We start from the raw sequence: 19147 nt of genomic DNA, 5'->3' as shown, positions 1-19147 counted from the left end.
AATACTTTCTACTCCAACTTTTCCTCAGTTCAGCGAGCAGAGCACCGAAACGCAGGGGAGCTTTCACAGCTTTTCGCTTTACCTGCCAGCAGAGCTGAGCTCTGGAAATCATGACATCAATTTTTGTTGGATACTTCCTTGTATTTTGCACTTTTTCTGCACGTGTCCTCAGCCAAGAGGGTAAGTTGCGAATGCTAGCTGAATTCATGATCGCCAAATTTGTGTCACGCGGTCTGGTCACTCAAAACGGCATTTTACGGTTAAAATGTTTTCCCGTATATTTAATAAAAACACGAGTTTTGTTTGTAGTCGAAATCGTAGTGCAGTCCCATTATCTTCTTTTGTACAACATCAGGTCAAACAATACACGTTTCCCAGTGCAGTAAATTAAGCAGTTTATTACACGTTTTGGTACTCAGGTCAATCTTAATGCCATGATATTTTTGCTGATCACGTGACAGTTGCAGGAAAAAAAATGATGAGCGATAGTGCTGGGTACGTACGCATCTTTACTTCTTGACTACCAACAAGAAAAATGTATCAGCAATAATAATAAGGTCATTAATCATCACAAACAACATGAAATTTGGGGAAACTGTCACTCAAAATGGTTGAGAGGCCTCCCTGCTCCTGTCCACCACAACACATTCTTTACATAGTCTTCATGTTTACCTCCAGGTAAGAGTTTACCTTTCCCACATGTCTTCCTAACACGGGACTACGTTTCCATGGACACGATTATCAGGAGTGAAAGGCTGAGCGAAGTAAAAAATGATTCACATATGCACTCACTGCAGAATATTCTAACCCGATCCAGACTATTCTGTTCAAAATTATATTCCGAACGAGTGTCCATGTCGAATAATAATTCAATTGGCGTGCACGAAAACAGTTATTACGATTGTTGAAAGACTGAGGAAAAGGGGAAAACGACATAAAATAATGTTAAGGTTTAGAGAACGATGTGTTTTTATATATACACACAGTATTAGCCCTGATATAAGACGACCCCTCTTTTTCAAGACTCAGATTTGAAAAAATACTTTTTGAAGACCAAATCCAATGTATATACACAAAATAATGACAGTACATTTGAAACAAATCATTATAACAATATATTTGAGAGAAAAAGTATGTTATTTTGCCTCATGCAAATCATGCAAAAATTCGATCACATATCTGAACATTTAAATGTAAACTAAAGTGCAATATTTCTTATTTTCTACTTTCACTAAAACTCCACAGACTGCTAACCATTTTAGTCACTTTTTGTACCTGACTACTTATTTATGTAACCCCTTATTTATTACTTATTTATTGATTATTTATGTATTTACTTCATGCAGAAGCTTTAAATCTAGTATACTTATAATTAAAAATAAAACAATATATTCGGGCCAAGACGGCAGGTCATAGGAGGTCAAAGTAATTTGTTCCGAGCAAAAGTATGATACCATGAATATCAATGCAAACATCGGATCATCCTTTTAACCCAAACGCTAATCGAAATAAATACATTTTGTGCCTGTAACTAGATGCCGCATAAATAAGCGTACAAGTCAAGTTCTATTTTCAAAAATATCAAGAGTGCAATAAATGAGTTATTCTTGGACGTCACAACGGCTGATGATTAACTTCCCAGTCACTTTGTAATTGCTGGGAAACAGCTTTGTTGGGGCCCACGCACAGTGGAAAAACACGTTCCCCCCCTGCCCCCCCTGGTTGTGTGAAAAGTGTTTTTCGAGGCTGATCAGCGGTTGAATTTCCAAATGCGTTTATCAGTCACATATGCCTGTGCTGTGGCTTAGTCACAATTACAGTAAATATTTGGCTGAGAAAACATGTTGAAGCCATGAATTAATAAATAAATAAATAAAACTAACCCAGTGGTCACTACTGTGGACAGTTCTTCAAAAGTTGACAGTTACGACAATAAATCAAGTGACTCATTTTGGTAATAAAAAAAGCGGACTTTTTTTTCATTATTATTATACGTTTATACTCTGAGGAATATTGCAATTACTTCATGAATTAATGCAATGATAACAAAAGCTAAATCCATACAAAAATAAACAGAAATACACTGGTTACAGCCCATAGTAACACTTTTTATTAACACCCAACACTTATAGGATATTATCACAGCCTATGTGAAATTTGAGGAGGAATACATTTTAAGCCAATACTTTTTTACGCAAAAAAAGGCTTTACAATGGGTGCAAAAGTTGGAACCCCCTACACATTTTTTTTCAATGTCACTGGTCTACTCTGACACGGAATGTGGGGCAAAGTCAACCCTGCAATTTTTCACCGTTGGAGGGAGTGTCAGAGGAGTATACTGGCGGGACATCGCCTGCTTCTAAGGCAGTCCCCCAGAGCCAGAGTTCTTGTGAGAGCTCTATAAAAGACGTTTTACACTTTCTGTAAAATCTGGCATGTTTCTAAGTTTTTAGCTGATGCAATGTTGTAATAACTCCAAGAGGTGAGGGTGAGGTCCTATCAGCAAAGCATTATAGGAAAATACAGTCATACCTTGAGGTACGAGTTTAATGCATCCGGGACTGAGCTCGTATGTCGATTTCCTCGTATCTCAAATCAACATTTAAATTAACTAAATACAAATTAATTCTTTCCCACTCTGAAAAAAAACACAAAAAACAGGATATTACAATGGAAAACCATGTTATTGGTTATAATTCACCATCTATTAACAGAATATGCGTCGAGAAAGACAAAACTCTGAAATCATAAGCAGCCTCTCGTGGCCTGGCCACCTTGCTGTCTCGAATGCTCGTATCTCCAAATCTGTCTCATATCTCAAGGTAAATATTTTCTCACAATTTTACTCGTATATCAAATCCCTCCTATGTCGGGGCACTCTTATGTCAAGCTATGACTGTATGTTGCTTTTCCCAAAATAAGTTTAAAACGTTTTTTATGACAATTTTTCCAATTTTGCCAAATAATTCAAAGCAGATTCAGTTCATGCTTCTGTTTGCAACAAAGATCATTTAACACTTCTCACCAAATTGACCTTTCACCACAAAGTGATTGACAGATCCATGCTCTGTTGCCCACAGTTACTGTATGTCGCTGTGGTATTTCCAGGAAATGCTTAGGGGTCTTTGAATAGGGGCAAACAAAAAAAAACAGAGAAAGAGCTGTGCACAAGTTGGGGGCTAGTGTGTGTGAGGGCACAGGGTGAGCTCACGAGGTTATTCTGCAGTTTGGACTCAACAAATCTTAAAATCCCTTATATGGAAGACGAGGAAGAAGGATGGCGCCCAGACAGTGATCAGTGCATTTGAAATCTTTTGACCATTCCTGGACCACTTAACGTATCGCTACTGCCCCCGCAACATTTCTCTTTTCACTATGGGATTTACTCATTGGCAGTATATACTGTGGTTCACTGATGAGTTAGATAATCCAAATATTTGTGTTCCAGTCTGGTCTAAGTGTTGGTCACAGGAAACATCTGTCAGATGTGATGAATCAGCTTGAAAGTGGGGAACACATTGAGCATTTGAGAATCAAAACCAAAAGACATAGTGAATAAGATAGAAGAATGAGACGGAACCTATGCAAATGTATTCTAACATTGCTTTAAAATGATATATGATGTATCATTTTTTTAAATACGGTTTTCAACTTCAAAAAGTCCACATATATGACTTTAATAATTTGGTTGCATACATGTGCAGACCCTCTTGCTGATGAAGCAGAATTTCATTCACAACATTTCTTTTTACTTTTACAATTACAAATGTTTATTTTTTTGGCTGCTTTCCAGTTTTTTCTTTGCTAGAAACTTTAAACAACAAAATTCCTTTTTTGTGTATTACTACAGGTGATGGCTGTGGACATACAGTTCTGGGATCAGAGTCTGGTACTTTGGCGTCACAGAACTACCCGGGAACATATCCAAGTAATACCTGGTGCAAGTGGAAACTCCGTGTCCAAGAAGGGCGCACATTACACCTTCTTTTTGGCGATTTTGACATTGAGAGCAGTTCCAGTTGCAGCAACGGCTCTCTCATCATCACTGATAGAAATGGAGATTCCGTCTTAGGTATGAAGTTTGCCTAGCTGTTGAATTTGACATTTGTATTGTTTTTTTCCATACTCAAACTGATTTTTTTTCTCACTGATTGCCAACACTCCCCTTGCAAATACACACAGGGCATGCCAATCCCTTGAGACATAACTCAGACACCAAAATTTGTGTCTCAAAGGCATACAAACTTGGCTCGAAACCAAGAGGACGATTGAGAAATGTCTGATAGAAGTGTTGCACTGTTACATTGCCAATTGTGCTTGTTTCTAGATACTGTAGTGCCTGAGTCATGTTCTTTACTTTCTGCTAAGGAACTGTTCCACAAGCAGTGACTAGACTTAGGTAATCTTACTAGTATATCGTGATTTGAAGTGACTCAATGCGCATATCGAAATACGATGTTCAACGTCTGATATATTGCTTAATTATCTTTGTGAGAAACAGCTCATCAATTTCCATTGATTTTCTTTGTCAATTTTTCTCAACTGACCGTGATGTCAAAGGTCAAGGTAATGCGATGCATAATTTTCATCTGATGCAAGTTACAACCATAGACAAATGGATAATAAATGCTTCATTGAATCAGGCGTGCACATGCAAGTAAAATCATCCTAATTTCACAATTTGTTTCATTGATTTTCACATGGTTATCATGAACGTCAAATACGAAGGCCTTGCTATGTCTGCATTTCTGAATATTTAACGGGTACAAAGTACAAAAACTATATATACCGTACCACTCCATTTCTATATAGTACTTGTCCTCATTAGGGTTCACGGTGAGCCTGATCTTGTCTAGTCTGACTTTAAGCACAAGGCTAAGAATAGCCTGGTCAGGTCACCAGTCAATTACAGTAACATCTTGAGATACGAGCTTAATGCATTCCGGTACCGAGCTCAGATGGCCATTTACTTGTATCTCAAATCAACGTTTCCCACAGAAATCAACTAAATACAAATTGATTTGTTCCCACACCTTGAAAAAACACACCAAAAAGCTGGTTATTACAATGGAAAAGCATTTTTATTGGTTTTATTGGAGGGGAAGGAGAAAGAGAGAAGACACTTGTAACATAAACATAAATTTAACTTATATGAACTTTATTTACGATATGGACACTTAAAAATATTTTTTAATCTTACCTTACCATAAACTTAATTCTAATTTTGTTTTGTCCTCATGCCCACAGGTCCGGTGTGTGGGAAGCTAAATGCATCACAAAAGAATATGTCCCTTGCTAGTGAGGAAGTGACAGTTACCTTCAAGTCCGGCTCACATCGATCTGGACGAGGGTTTTTACTCTCCTACGCCACAGATCTTTATCCAGGTAGAACACATGATGCATGTTGTTTGAGACAAATCTGTACTGCACACTACTACACTATTCTATCCAAATAACTATATTGAGTTATCCAATATATAAAATGGTCAACAAAAGTTTTTACTAGCAATCCTCCATGACTAGACTTTTTTCATGTAATCACAGGAGCTGTGCAAGTAAACATATGCGCTATTTGAATGTGTTTGACGTTGTCTGGGTTTTTTTTCCCCTCACATTGTCTACATTATTGTTTGCACTGTGTGTGGGTAACAGCTGATTGGCATTCAGCTTCAGTCTATCTTTGCTTAAAATGTTTACTGGGAAAGCCAGTCTCACCAGCATGAATACTGGGAGGCCCCTGGCTTGAGTGAGTTGTTCACTAAAGAGCGAGAACTACCAAGACCATGCAAACACTGCGACATGTCAATTTTCTAATTTCATGTTAGACTCAAAGATACAGGGACTTAGTTTTTTTTTACTGTATCATGCGACTGGTGTTAAGAAGAGTCTATACTTAGTCCCCCTGGATGAGGTCAGCCGGACTGCGTTCCGTGCATGACAGCTTCCTGTTTTCTCGTGGCTGGTTTGTGAAATCTCGCCGTGTCTGGATGCACAAACAACCGTCTGTTCGCTGAGCTCAAACAAGAGCCTGTCGCCCGGCACGTCAGTCAGTGCAACAAAGGCCTTGCTCATCTCAACACAGATGAGCGCTCATCCCCTAATATAGAAACACATGCACCACACTGGGCTATCTCATGTTGTAAAAGAAGGGGAGGGAGCTTATTATATAAAGGCCTTTAATGCATAATGTACATTTCTTTAGACGCCAACTCTTCCCCGAATTACCGTATTTGCAGGACTACAGCTCAATTTATTTTCATAGTTTGACTAGGCCTGGGACTACAATATTTACTCGCATATAAGCCGCAACCTGAAAATTGCCTTGAAATTTTTTGGACTGACAAAAACGGCTTATACGCGAGTAAATATGGTAAGTCTCATGTTTTTTTTTCTCTCTCTCACTTGCGACTGGGTGTTATGTTGTTTTTTAGGCCATAATTATCTGAAAACTGTTAAAAGATGCCTATTTAAGCAGTTGTACTCCATTGTTTTATTGTTACTTTTACGCATGTTTGTTCCTGGTGTCCGATAAACGAAAAATTGCCCTCCCAAAGATACGATTTATACTCCAGTGGGACTTTTTTTTCCCCTTGTGTATTCTTCGGCTGGTGTACTTTATAGTCCCGAAAATACTGTACAATACCTTCCCTGCCTTGTTATTGCAGATCTGGTTTCTTGTTTACAACGAGGGTCTCATTTTAGCGGGCCACGTTTGAGGTTGGTGATGCCCTACGCGGTTCTCATCTTTGTCAAAAATTGCTGATATGTCTTCTGTATTTCAGTGTTTACTGTCCTGCCGGGTGTAAGAACGTGACAGGAGAGGTTTGGGGAGGTCCCGATCGGGGCTACCGGGATGTAAGTACAAGTTGTGCGTAAAATCGTCTGTGTCGTAATGTTGGCGGATGTGTGAATTGACCTGGTTTGCGATTTATCTATTGGTGCAGACGTCGGTGCTGTGTAAGTCCGCAGTACACGCCGGAGCGACGTCCGACAATGTCGGGGGTCGTGTGAGTGTGAGCCGTGGGAAGAGCCTCACGCTCTATGAGTCCACCTTTTCCAATGGGATCCTTACTAAAACGTCAGTAAGTTGAATCTTATAATGCGCTGAAGTGACATCGCCAACTAAATCAAATGCTCTCTTTGAACAGAGGGTCGTTATCTGAAAAGAAGCTGATGTTTTCTCAAGGTAAATCCTGCCCAACTCAAGTCTCATTTCCATTCAGAAGTGTGTTGAAATCTACAAATATTTTCCTTTATATGGTTTTTTAGCAAACATTAGCAGGAAACTACAGTGGTGCCTTGAGATACAAGCTTAATGCCTTCCGGAACTGAGCTCGTATGTCGATTTAGTCGTATCTCAAATCAACATTTCCCATAGAAATCAACTAAAAACAGTCTTATTTGTTTCAACCCTCAGAAAAACACCAAAAAACAGGATATTGGAATGGAAAAACATTTGTATTTGCTCTAATTTGAGTAACAATAGAGACGTTTCCACGTTGGAGTTGCACATATGTTGGGGCACTCGTATGTCAACGTATTTGTGTAATGAACTCTTTACAGCAGGCCATCCTTTCCTCTGATTACTCAACAGATTGTAACGATATCCTGGCGGTGTACGGTTTAAACGCCTCGTCTTTTGGGAACCAAGAGAGCCATGAGCATAAATTGTCCTGGTCCAATAGAAACCTGCATTTTGAACACAAAGAGATTGTCTGGACCGCAAAGCGGGATGATCAATCGCCCTGGGTGGAACTTGGACTCTCTGATAAAAGTATGATCACAGGTAGGATCAAATTCAATTTTATGACTGAAAAAGAGAAGAATCTCTGTTATATTAAATTTCCTTAAAATCATTTTCAAATGGATTTTCTAATGGAGCAACAAGCACTGTATAAATAGAAAAAAAGATGTGTTTCTTACAATGGCCTTCAGACAACTGTATTTTAGAAGGAAGTTGTCTTTAGGGAGACTTGCTAACTGACAGAATTTGAGTTGCTTCCACCTTTCAGTTCAAGAAGCCGCTGAGATATTGAGTGAGAAAATGTGAAGTGAAACCACATTCTTCCACTGCATTTCTTTAGGTGTCATCACAACCGGATCCACAGAGAACCACATCACATCTTACATCCTTCTTTTCAGTAAAGACCGAAAGAACTGGAAAGTGTACAAAGATGCAGTCAGCAGAGAAGAAAAGGTGGGTTCAGCATAAAAAAAAGTGCCCGTGTGGTTATGGAAAAATAATTTTCTCATATTTTCGACAAGGTGTTTGAGTCCTACGCCGATGGTCACTCGAGGGTACTCAACAGCCTTTTCCCCTCGGCCACGGCTCGTTTTATCCGCGTGAGCCCTCGGGGATGGCTCGGCCAGGCTTCGGCTCAGCTCCAAATCCTCGGCTGCCCCGTCAAGGTCACGTCAAGGTCTCGCTCACCTACAGGTACATCTAGCGTTTATCTCAACAGAATGTTTTTATATCCGATCACATGAACGGACTGAATTTACTGGTTTTCTGACAGAATTTACGCCCAGCAAAGATTACCCCCCGTCTCCCAACAACACCTGGCCAACGATTGGTCCAGTTCTAGTGGAGTCCAGGCAGAGTGAGTGCACATTACTTGTTTGGAATGGTAGTGGAGGTATACATGAACCCTAATTGATTGAGTCGTGACCCCCAAAGGTGTCAGTCAAGCAGTCATCATCGCAGTGGGCGTGGTTTCGGGGCTGATCATGTGTTTTGGGTGCTTGTTAGCTGGAGTCTGGTGGAGGAGAAGGTAATACAACCTAACCTGTTTATGCCTAATATTAAAAATATCAAATTGGCAACATTGCAAAGCTTATTTTTCAAACATTTGGTAGACAAATATCCTGCAATTCAGGAATGGCCCACTCGCCAGTTGTTAGAAGAATAAATATGATGAATGTTTTGTTCTTTGTAGGAAAAAAGCTTCCCAATTGAAGTACTCCATGCCAACAAGTATGTGCGCTATTATTTTTTCTTAACTGGTTGATTATTGGCGTTAAAGCATTACGACCGCTGTGCGTTTAGCAGGTTGCCAGAATTTCCAGGTGAAGGCGCTCTCATGTGCTTCGTCAGAACTCATCTCCTACCCTCTGGAGCGAAATATCCACGATGACCTACCTAGCCCTCCGCTCAATGGTGAGAATGATATAGTTGTATCTATGATATGCTTGTCCACGCACTTAGTCGTAGGACCTTAGGGGTTTTAGGGGCCATCCCCGCCTTTCTTCACACCCGCCCCCTGAGATAAGCTGCCTTCTAAACCCTCTCCATGGGCTGTCCATTCTTTTTCTTGTCACCCAGTCACTGTATAAACATTCCTTTCTTTGGACCGCCGAGCCTTTTCTAAAGGGACTCTTTAATTGGCGCCTCGATAAAGGCCTCGTAGCTCGAACCCTCCCACCGCCTCCCCTCAGATAGGGGGCCCCTTCATTGAGACTGATAATCAGGACAGAGGGGGCGACGCTAAGACAAAACGGCGTCCGGCATGGCCTCTCTATTGAAAAGGGCTCTGAGATTGAGGCTGCTAGAGCTCACATTTCTAAAAAAAGAATGCCTGAGGAGGTGCCAGAGACATTTTGATAGTGGCCAAACGGGCACCTATTGAAGATCAATCTTAGGCTCATTTTCCCAACGACAATAAAACAAACTGGACAATAATATCCTAAATTTGTTAAGCGGGCACAGTAGCCTGACTGTCATGTAATTTGGTTAACAAGCTTCTCCCCTAAGTCGTTAATTTCCCCAGTTAGAGGCATGTTAGAGGAGATGTAAAGATGTCTTTTGTAACTATTTGAAATGAAATGCATTTGTTTTTGCAGACTACGCTCAACCCGCAATTGGACAGAAGACGGGTTCTACATTTCGTCCTGCCTCGGACGAAGGCTACACTGTCCCCTTCACGTTCAACCACTACGACTCCCCAGGATCCCTCCCAGAGTACGCAGAGCCTCTCCCGCCAGAACCCGAATACGCCACGCCCTTCGGAGAGCAGGAATGTGCAACCTCGACGTTGGGTACCGCACTCAGGCCTCCTACGTCGACATCTGCTGGCTCACACGGGACTTACGACTGCCCGTCCCACAGGATGCTGGACAATGGCTATTGCACTCCAGCTATACGTGGCAACACGCCACGACCCGCCAGCACCGTCTATGCCGAGCCCAAGTCGTGCTACTCTTTACTGCAGAAGTATGACCAACCTTTATGAGGACAACTCGCAAAAAAAGGACTGTGGTATCCCAAGTGGACTATAATTGTGAGTTGGAAAACTTCAATGACTTGGGTACCCAAAGTTGAGTTGACGCATACAACTGTGAACCCAGAAGAAGAAAAGTGCCAATACACAGACAGTGTTGCACAAAAGACATTAAAACTTCTTGGCTTATATCTTTTATTAATGTTATGGACAAAAGGGCATTTTTGGTCACAGCCTGCACTTTTGGAAAAGTAGTTACAGTCCGTTCCAACAAATGACTCATAAGAATGCAGTACAGTTACTTTTTCCTGGACAGTTGCTGTACATGCTTAAAATGGAACATTTTATGACACCTAAAAGGCACAATGTTGAAATTTGATGTGTCTGGACCCATAAAAGAAACAAAGAAGTGTCTAACAAAAGGTTTTTGTTTTTTTACTTAAGTGTTCCACACCAACATTGAAAATATGTATGAACAAGAATCTCAATCGCCTTAAAAAGGTAAAAACGTTATGTAATGTATTCATTCGGCGCCAGTCCTCTCAGTCAAAATTAACCGGACGTCAAGCTTGATCAAGGGCAGTGGATAATTGAGTAAAAAATGACAAACCTTTTCAGTACAAGTTCATTGTGCGTATTTAAAATACAGCGGTTTTGTACATTTTTACTATGTAACAATTGGTTGAGCAGAAAGGGCCATATTTGAATGTCATTGTAGTTATTTGGTCAATAACTAAAGGGGAAAAGCATTCCAACAAAAGGAGAAACAGCATTCCAATGGTGAAGGCACAACAATGTTATTTTGCATGTGAACATAATGAAGCCATCACAGAACTTTAAGGTTCATAATATGCTAAAATCACTTGGAGATTGAAACAGTGCAAATATTTCTTAACCATTGGAAACAGAATTGTCGTATTGAAACATAATAGTTTGTATAAATAAATTAAAAAAAGATTCTTACTCCCACAATCAACCGAAACTTTTTTTCTTGCCAAATTGTTTTTGGTATTTTGGCTTTTTTTTTTTAATATGCATTTTCTTGTTGCTGAACCTACGTGCAATAAGTGGAAATTCACAATTTGGAAGCCCACAACAAATAAATAGGAACAAGTAATTGGTTCTTGTGCAAGCATGCTCTTTAAATTAAACTTACACAAGAAAATAAATAATACCAATGTAGGTGTTCAAGTGCCGCCGTATTCAATAAATACAAGTTTTTCTCATGGTAAAAGTCTAGACAACACCGTGTATAAATGACCTTCATGTGAAAGACTTTCTCAAAATGAGTATGCAAATAGACAATTTCTTAAGGCTTCTATAACTGCTTAAAAGCTATTTTGTCCCATCAATGATACCCACGCGCAAAAATTGGTAGACTAACACAGGGGCATGGGATGAAGGGAATTAGCATTTGGTGGGCAATTGGCTAAAAAAGTACTAACATTGATGAAAAAAATAATTGCTTGCACTAAAGGTGCCCGCTTCCTATAAAGAATGGCTATAATAAATAGTTTCACCTCAATTAACAAGACAAACAACAACAAAATGAACCTTTTCACTGGGGTGCATAATAAAAGTGTGACATCTAACTTCATATACATACTTAAATATAGTATATACACACACACACACACACACACACACACACACACACATGCATACAGGGATAGCGCAACTTCCAAAATAAATTGGTGCCAGAAGTGGTTTTGTAACTCGAATTGATCAAAATACTTATTTAGTTCCTGTTAATAAAACTTTGATGGGAACAACTTGATAATGTTCAAATAGGCAACATAGTTTTGAATGAAAAGATTTTCAGCTAGTGGTGGTGCCTTGACATTTTTTTCAATGCAAAAAGTGTGCCGCAGCTCAAAAAAGGTTGGGAAACGTTTGGCAAACGTTTGGCAACCAACAAAACATACAAACATGCACGTAAACACACAACTTAACTTCAAATGATCAATTCAAACAGGAAAATTATTTACGTTTTCTGGGGCTGTTTGATTTTTTTGGAGATTTTATGTTTGGCAACTTGACCTCCTTTCGTATCCTGATTCAAAAATTTCCCATGGAGGCATTTTGTCACCTAATATTTTGTATTTAGAGGTACCACTGTATATATATATTATGTTTCACAAAACATAATTTTGCAACAAATTGTACGACCAATACAACCGGGTGACTTAGTCACCCTCATCGAGGGGCACTCCCTCATTCGTGCTTCCTTCTTTAGGGGTCACTTCGTCCGCAGAGTAGTGGACTGTAGCCTGATGTTTATTCCGGGTAGGTGCGTCTTTAAAACGCAGACCACAGTCCTCACAGACATACGCGAGTCTACTGCTTTCTACATCGGTCAGACCCTGCGCCAGCTGGGTAAATCCGGGCGGACTCCCGGTTCGAGGGGCTACCGCGTCAGTAGCGGGTGGGTAAGTGCGAGGTCGCCCCAGCGGCACCCCCGTGAATCCTGTCGACTCTGGGTTTAGACCGTGAACCGTTTGGTAGTGAAAGCGGACGCCCGAGCGGTTGGAAAAGGCTTTCCCGCATATTTCACACGAGAATGGCTTCTCTCCGGTGTGGATGCGGGTGTGAATCTTCAGCGCTCCAGATTGAGTGAAGCACTTACCGCAGTGGATACAGCGGTACGGCTTTTCCCCCGTGTGGATCCTTTGGTGGGCTCGGACCCCCGCCAGATGGGGGAAGCTCCTCCCGCAGAAGCCGCAGGAATACGGCCGCTCGCCCGTGTGTATCCTCCTGTGGATCTTGAGGGCGCCCGATTGGCTGAAACCCTTTCCGCATTCGGAACAGGTGTACGGTCGGGCCCCCGTGTGTACGTGGAGGTGGATGCGCAAGTTGCTGTGCGAGTTGAAGGTCCGACCGCACTCCGTGCATAAGAAGCCGGTGGGCTCGAGGGCGTGTTCGGTGCGCTGGTGCTGCAGTAGCTGCGATGGTCTGGCGAAGGAAGCGGCGCAGTGCATGCAAGAGTGTGGCGTGGCGTCCTGTTCTTCGGGATCGCGCTGGAGCAGGTGGGACTGGAGGGACGCCAGGCAAGGGAAAGGGGGCACTGGGCACGGCAGGCGGCTGCCGACAGAGTGGCACTGTTGCTGAAAGTGGTGGCGTGCGTGAGTCAACGCGGAGGAGAGGCGGTTTAAGGAGGACAGTCGGGATAGCGGGGTTTCCGGGTCGGCGGGGCCGTCCTCGGAGGAGCCCCCCGCTTCTGGGCAGCCGGCGGCGGGGGCGACAAGGTGTGTAGTGCCTGTGGTGGCCGTGTCCGAGAGGGAGTCGCTCTCTTTTGGAGCCTCCGAGGGCGCAAGTAAGGATGAGGAGAGAGAGCAGCCCAGACAGGTGCAGACATGGCGCAAATCTAGCACACATGACAGGCAAACCAATACATTTGTTTATAAGAGAGCCTTAAGAGATCCGAGGAAGACATTGGCTAGCAGTTGGAGAATTGCAATGGGGCTTAATGGTTTGCATGGATGCTTCAATTTAGACGACACGGGTGGCATTTCTGTCAGGAGACATTTTAAATGCCAGACTGGTTTGATCCACTAAAATGAGACTACAGTAATCCCTCGATTGTAGACCGTGAAAATGAAAATCCGCAAAGTAGGGTCATCCCTATTTATTTATTTTTTTACTTGAGTGCTGTGTTCTATTAGCAAGTGGATGCCAGGGGGCGTGGCTTCCGCTTGGTTTTTTTTTTTTTCTCTCAATTCATCACACTTAAACTACGGTCTTTGTGTCTACCGTTATTCATTGTGCAGCAATTCCATTTCCTCGATCTTAATTGGCATAACGTGGCGTGGCTAAAAACGGCGATAATTCGGATCGAAATGTACACATTAAACGTTCACGGTCTTATTCAATCAGGCAAAGAAACAAAAATCTACATGAGTTTTCTTGACAAGATTGGAAAAGCGTTTGCCTTGTGGGGCCTTACTTCGCTCGCTCTTGTGGATTGGCCGAGGTTGTTGGAGCGATCCCCCTCCTAACATGGTCCACACATTCAGGACGTCGGATTGCTCCTTCGCTGAGCTTCCAGATGACACCAGGAGGTCACCGAGGAACTGATGCATTCCCATCCATGAGCTGTGCTCGGGCTAGTAGCGAAACACAGAACCGAATCAGAGACTAGCAGAACGGTTTGCTTTGGTGGCGAGGCTGGCGGACAACTCACCATGTCGTTCCTCTTGTCTTTGTCCATCAGTTGGCACTTGAAGGACTCAAATAACACACTTTACTCTAAAATAATGTTGCGCGAAACGCGATGGAAGGAAATACAAAAGATGATCAATTCTATGGCTTTACTTGGAGCTGTAGCACGACATCATAAACGGTTCCTGGTCCGTCAAATCACATGGATGGAACGAAATACGTCACCGGCTTTGATAAGCAGTGGCCATCTTAAGGCAGTGGACTAAGCCTACAGGGAATGAGCAAAGTCCTATTCATTCGCCATATTTTCAAGAAAGATTTTCAAATGTGGCCATATGTATTAGTGTGGAGTTTGCATGTTCTCCATAAGTCTGTGTGGGTTTTCTATAGGTACTCCACACTTACGTCCCACATCCCAAAAACATGCATGTTAGACAGGTTGAACAATCTAAATTGTATCTGTGGTCCATTTTTTTTATTACAAAAGAATATATCCATCTCGTGTAGGATATTACAGTACAGCCAATGAACAAATGTTAATGTCAGTAAACCTGCATTTCTGAACTGCTTTAGGAAGACGGTGGTTATTTTATATTTTCCTGACGTAGAGTAGTTACACTCATTCAATTTAATATCCATCGTATTACATCATTCATACCGAAACAACCTTTAAAAATCTGAAAAAAACACTGTGCACCCCAAGTAGAACATTACAAAGTACATGCTCTTATTAACACCTATTAACTTTTTTAGGGCTATGTCAGAATCACCCATCTACCATCAGGCTTTTATTTTAATTGTCAATAAACATCACATAGCTGCACACACCTTCAATTCAAGTATAGCGGATTAATAATAAACCCAGTGTACATATATTTTGCAATTTAACCCACATTCTAAAGAGAGAAAAAACAGTTCAAGTGAAGCAAGAATTGTAACAGTATCATTAGCACTCACTTATTTTGTGTATTTATTTACAAATAGAAAGATAGGAATGTTTTTGATAAAAGAAAATAAAGATTTACAAAACTAAATCAGGCTTTTACTAAGAACCCAAAATATTGTTTTATACTCTTAAAAGCGTGCAGATCATCGTAAGTCATTCAGTAGATTGAGGCTCTGATGTTTTTGTGGAAGATGTTATGGAGAGATCCAAAAGGCAGTCAGTGTTTACTTCGTGTTTCATGGCCTCACCAGATGCCTCCAACTCTCCTGTATGACCTTTGACCTGTGGAAGAGCGACGCCATTCTGTGCCGGATCAGATTCTTTCTCCGATAAATCCATCGGTTCACACTGAGGATCCTGATTCTGACATTGTTGCGCTGCTGGAGTTTGAATTCCCAGGACAGGCTGCGAGAGCGGGAATGCCAAGGTACCTGCGTTCGCGGTAACAAACACAACAAAATTAGAACCCGGTGCAGGTGCTTTGTCAAGGGTGAGACTCCAACTGCCATTTGACGTGGGAGGGTCCTGCCTCCCGATTTGTAGAACGCTACTGTTGGTGGCAGTTGAAGTAGCATTTTTTGGCGCAATGGTAGGCACGGGGAGAGCTGCTGTCGGAATGGATGTGTCAGTTGCGGTGGGAACTGGCATAATATTCCTTTTCTTGGACGGAGGGTGTTTCTTTACAGTCATCTGAAAATGAAAATGGAAACTTATTGAATTAATTAACAGGGAACACAAACTGTCAAAGCGAGCTTGAATTTCCCTAGAGTTGATTGAAAGACCATACACTTCTTTGGATGTTATAGCTCTATTTTACACCATGTTTTTAAAGAAAAAAATGTTAACCCGAAGTCAACAATAAGGTGTAGTGGCTTCAGTATAAACCAGTGGTTTTCAAAGTGGGCGGTACCGCCCCCCGGGGGGCGGTGTGAACTTTCAGGGGGGCGCTGACGAATAAACAGGCGAATGGGGGGCGTTGAAATAGTGAAGGGGGCGATGGAGCAATTACAGTAAAATGTGACGTTGGTGTTTGTAGAAAGACCGGAAAAATTGATTGTCTGTAATAAAAAGTCGACAAAAAACAAGCTTTATTGAAACAAGAAACGTTGTCTGCTCGAGCGCTCACGAGCAGCGCGCATATACCGTATATCACTAATTGTCGCGAGTTTATCGTCGATGCAGGCGACTGGGGAAACCACCACCATCCAGTCAGCCGCAGAGGAGCACACAATAGCGCGCCGGCAACCCTTAACCACAGACGTATGCGCACAGCGACCGGCTTAATGCATCAGCTATCAATTTTTATGATTCGAGGTGAACTGCGCATTGGTCTATTAAAAGAAACGAAATTAGCGAATAATATCTGAGGCGCCTGTCTTCTATTTATTTAAGCTTCGTTCGTTGGAAAGGGGTAAAGAGGGGGGCGTTGGCATTTTGGCCCGGCGGTGAAGGGGGCGTTGGCATTTTGGCCCGGCGGTGAAGGGGGCGGTGGCCAAAAAAGTTTGAAAATCACTGGTATAAACGAAGGGATGCAGATGTAACTTTGGAAAGAAAGTCAAAAGTGTGACATAAAGTCATGTTTGTGATGGAAAGAAGTTGTGGTCAATACCCACCGGAGCTTTGGCGGGCTGGGCTGTCTTCACACAAGTCTTCATGTGGCTTTCGTAGTTCTGCTGATGAGGAAACCCCAGTCCACAGCTCTGACAGAGGCAGGGAGATTTCCCGGCATGTCCGCCCATGTGGGACATCAGCAACAAGGCGGAGCGAAAGCCTTTGCCGCATTCAGCACACTTGAGGACCCTCTGGTGAGCCCCTCCATGCTCCTTGAGCTCTTCGGTGGTGCCGAAGCTGATGCCGCACTCCAGACATCGGATCTCGTCCTCTTTGACGTCGCAGTTGCCCCAGCAGCCGGTTTCTTTTTTGTGTTTGAGGAAACTATTTCGGGAGGAAAACACTCTCAGGCATGCCACGCAGTGGATTCGCCAGGGTTCGCACTTGTGCTGGCGGTAGAGTTTGGGCAGGCGGAAGTGACAGCGGCATTTTACGCAGGTGTAAGGCGGCACGCGCAGATGGAAGAAGCTGTGTTTGAGGAGCAAATCCTTGTTAGCGAAGGTTTCGACGCAATCCGGGCAATTGAAGACCCGCTGGCACCCCTCCCTCTGATGGCGCTGGAGGAATTTGGCTTGGGTGAAATGGCGACCGCATTTTACGCAGACCACCTCGGGCATGATTCGGTGCATCTCCACGTGATGCTCACAGGCCTTTAGGGTGGTGAACACGCGCTTGCATAGGTCGCATTCATAGAACTCGTTTTCCAAGTGATTGCCCAGAAGGTGGCGCTCAAGGGTATCGTGGGAGGGGAACGACAGAAGGCAGATGCGACACTGCGGACGTTCCTTCCCATTCTGGCCGTGCATGCGCAGGTGGGCGTGGTAGTTTTGGATCTGGGAGAAGCGCTTGCCGCATTCGGCGCAGGAGTATGGGCGAGCTCCCGTGTGCAGGTTCATGTGGTCTTGTAGTTTGAAGCTAGAGGGCAGTCGCAACCTACACACGCTGCAGACGTGCTCCTCGGAATTTTTCGACTCTGTAAAAAAGACCAGGAGAGTTAGGATGAGAAATGTTTGCCTTTTAAGAAAATATTAGACTGCTTCCAAGTGTCAATGGTCTCTTGAAGTAGATAGCCCACAAGGCCAACCAGCATCAGGTACCCATGTTTACATTTTTGTTATATTCCCCCTTAACCCCACACACATAGTAAGGGAACATTTAAATAGACATCCAGTTAGACAGACTAAAAATGGCTGGTAAGCAACTTTTCACTTTAAGGTAACGTTTTCATAGTCCTGTGTGGCGAACCATACCGTTGTCAAGTCGTTTCTGATCCTTGTCATCATTGGGAGAGCAGGCCATGCTGCCAATCTCCTGTCCGCTTGGTGATGCTTGGAGCTGTTGGCATGGCGACGGCTCAAGCACAGGTAACACACCGGCCTGGCTTGCTAGTGAAGCGGGGGGCTGTGGGTCTTTGTGGGGACAGGTCGGCTGCTCTTTAATGAACTGGCTTCCTCTAGGTGGGTCTGGGGTGGTCGAAACAGGAGATCGGCAAGGTGACGGGGACTCATCACATGAGAGGCTCTCTTGAGCTTGGAGGATGTCGGAAAAGCCCAACTCTGTCAGCTGAATATCAATTGTGTACTGCACGGACATTGTGCATTCTGAAGGATGGAACAAATTATCATTAATTTCACAAATAGGTCGCTTTTTATTTAAAAATCTATGAGTTTATCTGTTTATTTTAGAAATACTTGCATAAATACCACTGTATCAAATAAAAAGGCGACTGTTAATTCGAATGTGACCTTTCCTACACTTTTGTTTCGCTAAAAGCATTATTGGAATTCCAGCACGCCGCTCACCTGGGAAGGAAGAGACGTTGCTTTATAATGTGTTCCGAATCCTGTTTTTCAGCAAAACATAGCAAAACAAAAAGCAAAAAAAAAAAAGCCTCCTTGGATATACGACACCCAGGAAGTTTGATGAAGCAATTACTGAATTGCGGGGAGAATGAAGTGACTTAGCCGAGTTGGGAAGCAATGATAACAAAACATGCTTCACAAAGGCAGGAAGTAGTAGCGGATGCAAGAGCGCACCTATATTTCTGGAGAAGTATTGCATGTCTTAAACGCATCCATAAAGCGTGAATAGATACGTTTATCATAATTCCATACCTGTCAGCCTCTGCCGTTAACTGCCCTTATAAATGTAAGTGGTTCATCAATTCAGTAAGAGTCTGTGGTAATAATGTGTACTGTATTTTTATTTTATAACC

The 19147-nt window shown here is 42.6% G+C and overlaps 3 protein-coding genes across 5 annotated transcripts; 1 reads left to right on the top strand and 2 right to left on the bottom strand.

Moving 5' to 3' along the window:
- Positions 1-4: 4 nt before the first annotated feature.
- On the top strand, positions 5-11202 carry LOC144199429 (discoidin, CUB and LCCL domain-containing protein 1). 2 transcript variants are annotated; one of them, XM_077721064.1, is made up of 15 exons: positions 5-180; positions 3851-4072; positions 5248-5385; positions 6666-6717; positions 6783-6855; positions 6945-7078; positions 7149-7186; positions 7595-7786; positions 8085-8197; positions 8266-8437; positions 8517-8600; positions 8678-8771; positions 8937-8974; positions 9050-9157; positions 9841-11202. In XM_077721064.1, the coding sequence occupies exons 1-15, from the start codon at positions 111-113 to the stop codon at positions 10227-10229; spliced, it is 1917 nt and encodes a 638-aa protein (XP_077577190.1). In that variant the 5' UTR covers positions 5-110; the 3' UTR covers positions 10230-11202. The 2 variants fall into 2 exon arrangements, with proteins under 2 accessions (XP_077577190.1, XP_077577189.1); XM_077721063.1 differs by having other exon boundaries at positions 6-180; positions 9047-9157.
- LOC144199433 (uncharacterized) lies at positions 10628-14585 on the bottom strand. The gene is made up of 3 exons (XM_077721072.1): positions 14398-14585; positions 14161-14320; positions 10628-13581 (listed from the first exon to the last, which is right to left on the bottom strand). The coding sequence occupies exons 1-3, from the start codon at positions 14422-14424 to the stop codon at positions 12404-12406; spliced, it is 1365 nt and encodes a 454-aa protein (XP_077577198.1). The 5' UTR covers positions 14425-14585; the 3' UTR covers positions 10628-12403.
- A 319-nt stretch (positions 14586-14904) lies between these two features.
- On the bottom strand, positions 14905-18996 carry LOC144199430 (uncharacterized). Of its 2 annotated transcripts, XM_077721067.1 has the most exons (5): positions 18735-18996; positions 18183-18533; positions 16935-17905; positions 15828-16011; positions 14905-15752 (listed from the first exon to the last, which is right to left on the bottom strand). In XM_077721067.1, exons 2-5 carry the CDS (start codon positions 18523-18525, stop codon positions 15475-15477), a joined length of 1776 nt encoding a protein of 591 aa, XP_077577193.1. In that variant the 5' UTR covers positions 18526-18533; positions 18735-18996; the 3' UTR covers positions 14905-15474. The 2 variants fall into 2 exon arrangements, with proteins under 2 accessions (XP_077577193.1, XP_077577192.1); XM_077721066.1 differs by having other exon boundaries at positions 14905-16011.
- Between the last annotated feature and the right edge of the window lie 151 nt (positions 18997-19147).

The sequence above is a fragment of the Stigmatopora nigra genome, chromosome 7 (assembly GCF_051989575.1).
Source record: "Stigmatopora nigra isolate UIUO_SnigA chromosome 7, RoL_Snig_1.1, whole genome shotgun sequence".
In the NCBI taxonomy this organism is placed as follows: Eukaryota; Metazoa; Chordata; class Actinopteri; order Syngnathiformes; family Syngnathidae; genus Stigmatopora; species Stigmatopora nigra.
Note: the sequence above shows the minus strand (reverse complement) of the source record. Positions and strands in the feature narration are given on the sequence as shown.

Excerpts from the sequence above, each read along its gene's own strand:
- LOC144199429 (XM_077721063.1), top strand. The coding sequence starts at position 111 with ATGACATCAATTTTTGTTGGATACTTCCTTGTATTTTGCACTTTTTCT. Across the intron at positions 4,073-5,247 it reads AAATGGAGATTCCGTCTTAG|GTCCGGTGTGTGGGAAGCTA; the intron begins GTATGAAGTTTG and ends TCATGCCCACAG. Across the intron at positions 6,856-6,944 it reads CCGATCGGGGCTACCGGGAT|ACGTCGGTGCTGTGTAAGTC; the intron begins GTAAGTACAAGT and ends CTATTGGTGCAG.
- LOC144199433 (XM_077721072.1), bottom strand. The coding sequence starts at position 14,424 with ATGGACAAAGACAAGAGGAACGACATG. Across the intron at positions 14,321-14,397 it reads AAGACAAGAGGAACGACATG|CCCGAGCACAGCTCATGGAT; the intron begins GTGAGTTGTCCG and ends TTTCGCTACTAG. Across the intron at positions 13,582-14,160 it reads AATCCACAAGAGCGAGCGAA|ATTTGCGCCATGTCTGCACC; the intron begins GTAAGGCCCCAC and ends CATGTGTGCTAG.
- LOC144199430 (XM_077721066.1), bottom strand. The coding sequence starts at position 18,525 with ATGTCCGTGCAGTACACAATTGATATTCAGCTGACAGAGTTGGGCTTT. Across the intron at positions 17,906-18,182 it reads TCAGAAACGACTTGACAACG|AGTCGAAAAATTCCGAGGAG; the intron begins GTATGGTTCGCC and ends TCTTTTTTACAG. Across the intron at positions 16,012-16,934 it reads CCCAGCCCGCCAAAGCTCCG|ATGACTGTAAAGAAACACCC; the intron begins GTGGGTATTGAC and ends TTTCATTTTCAG.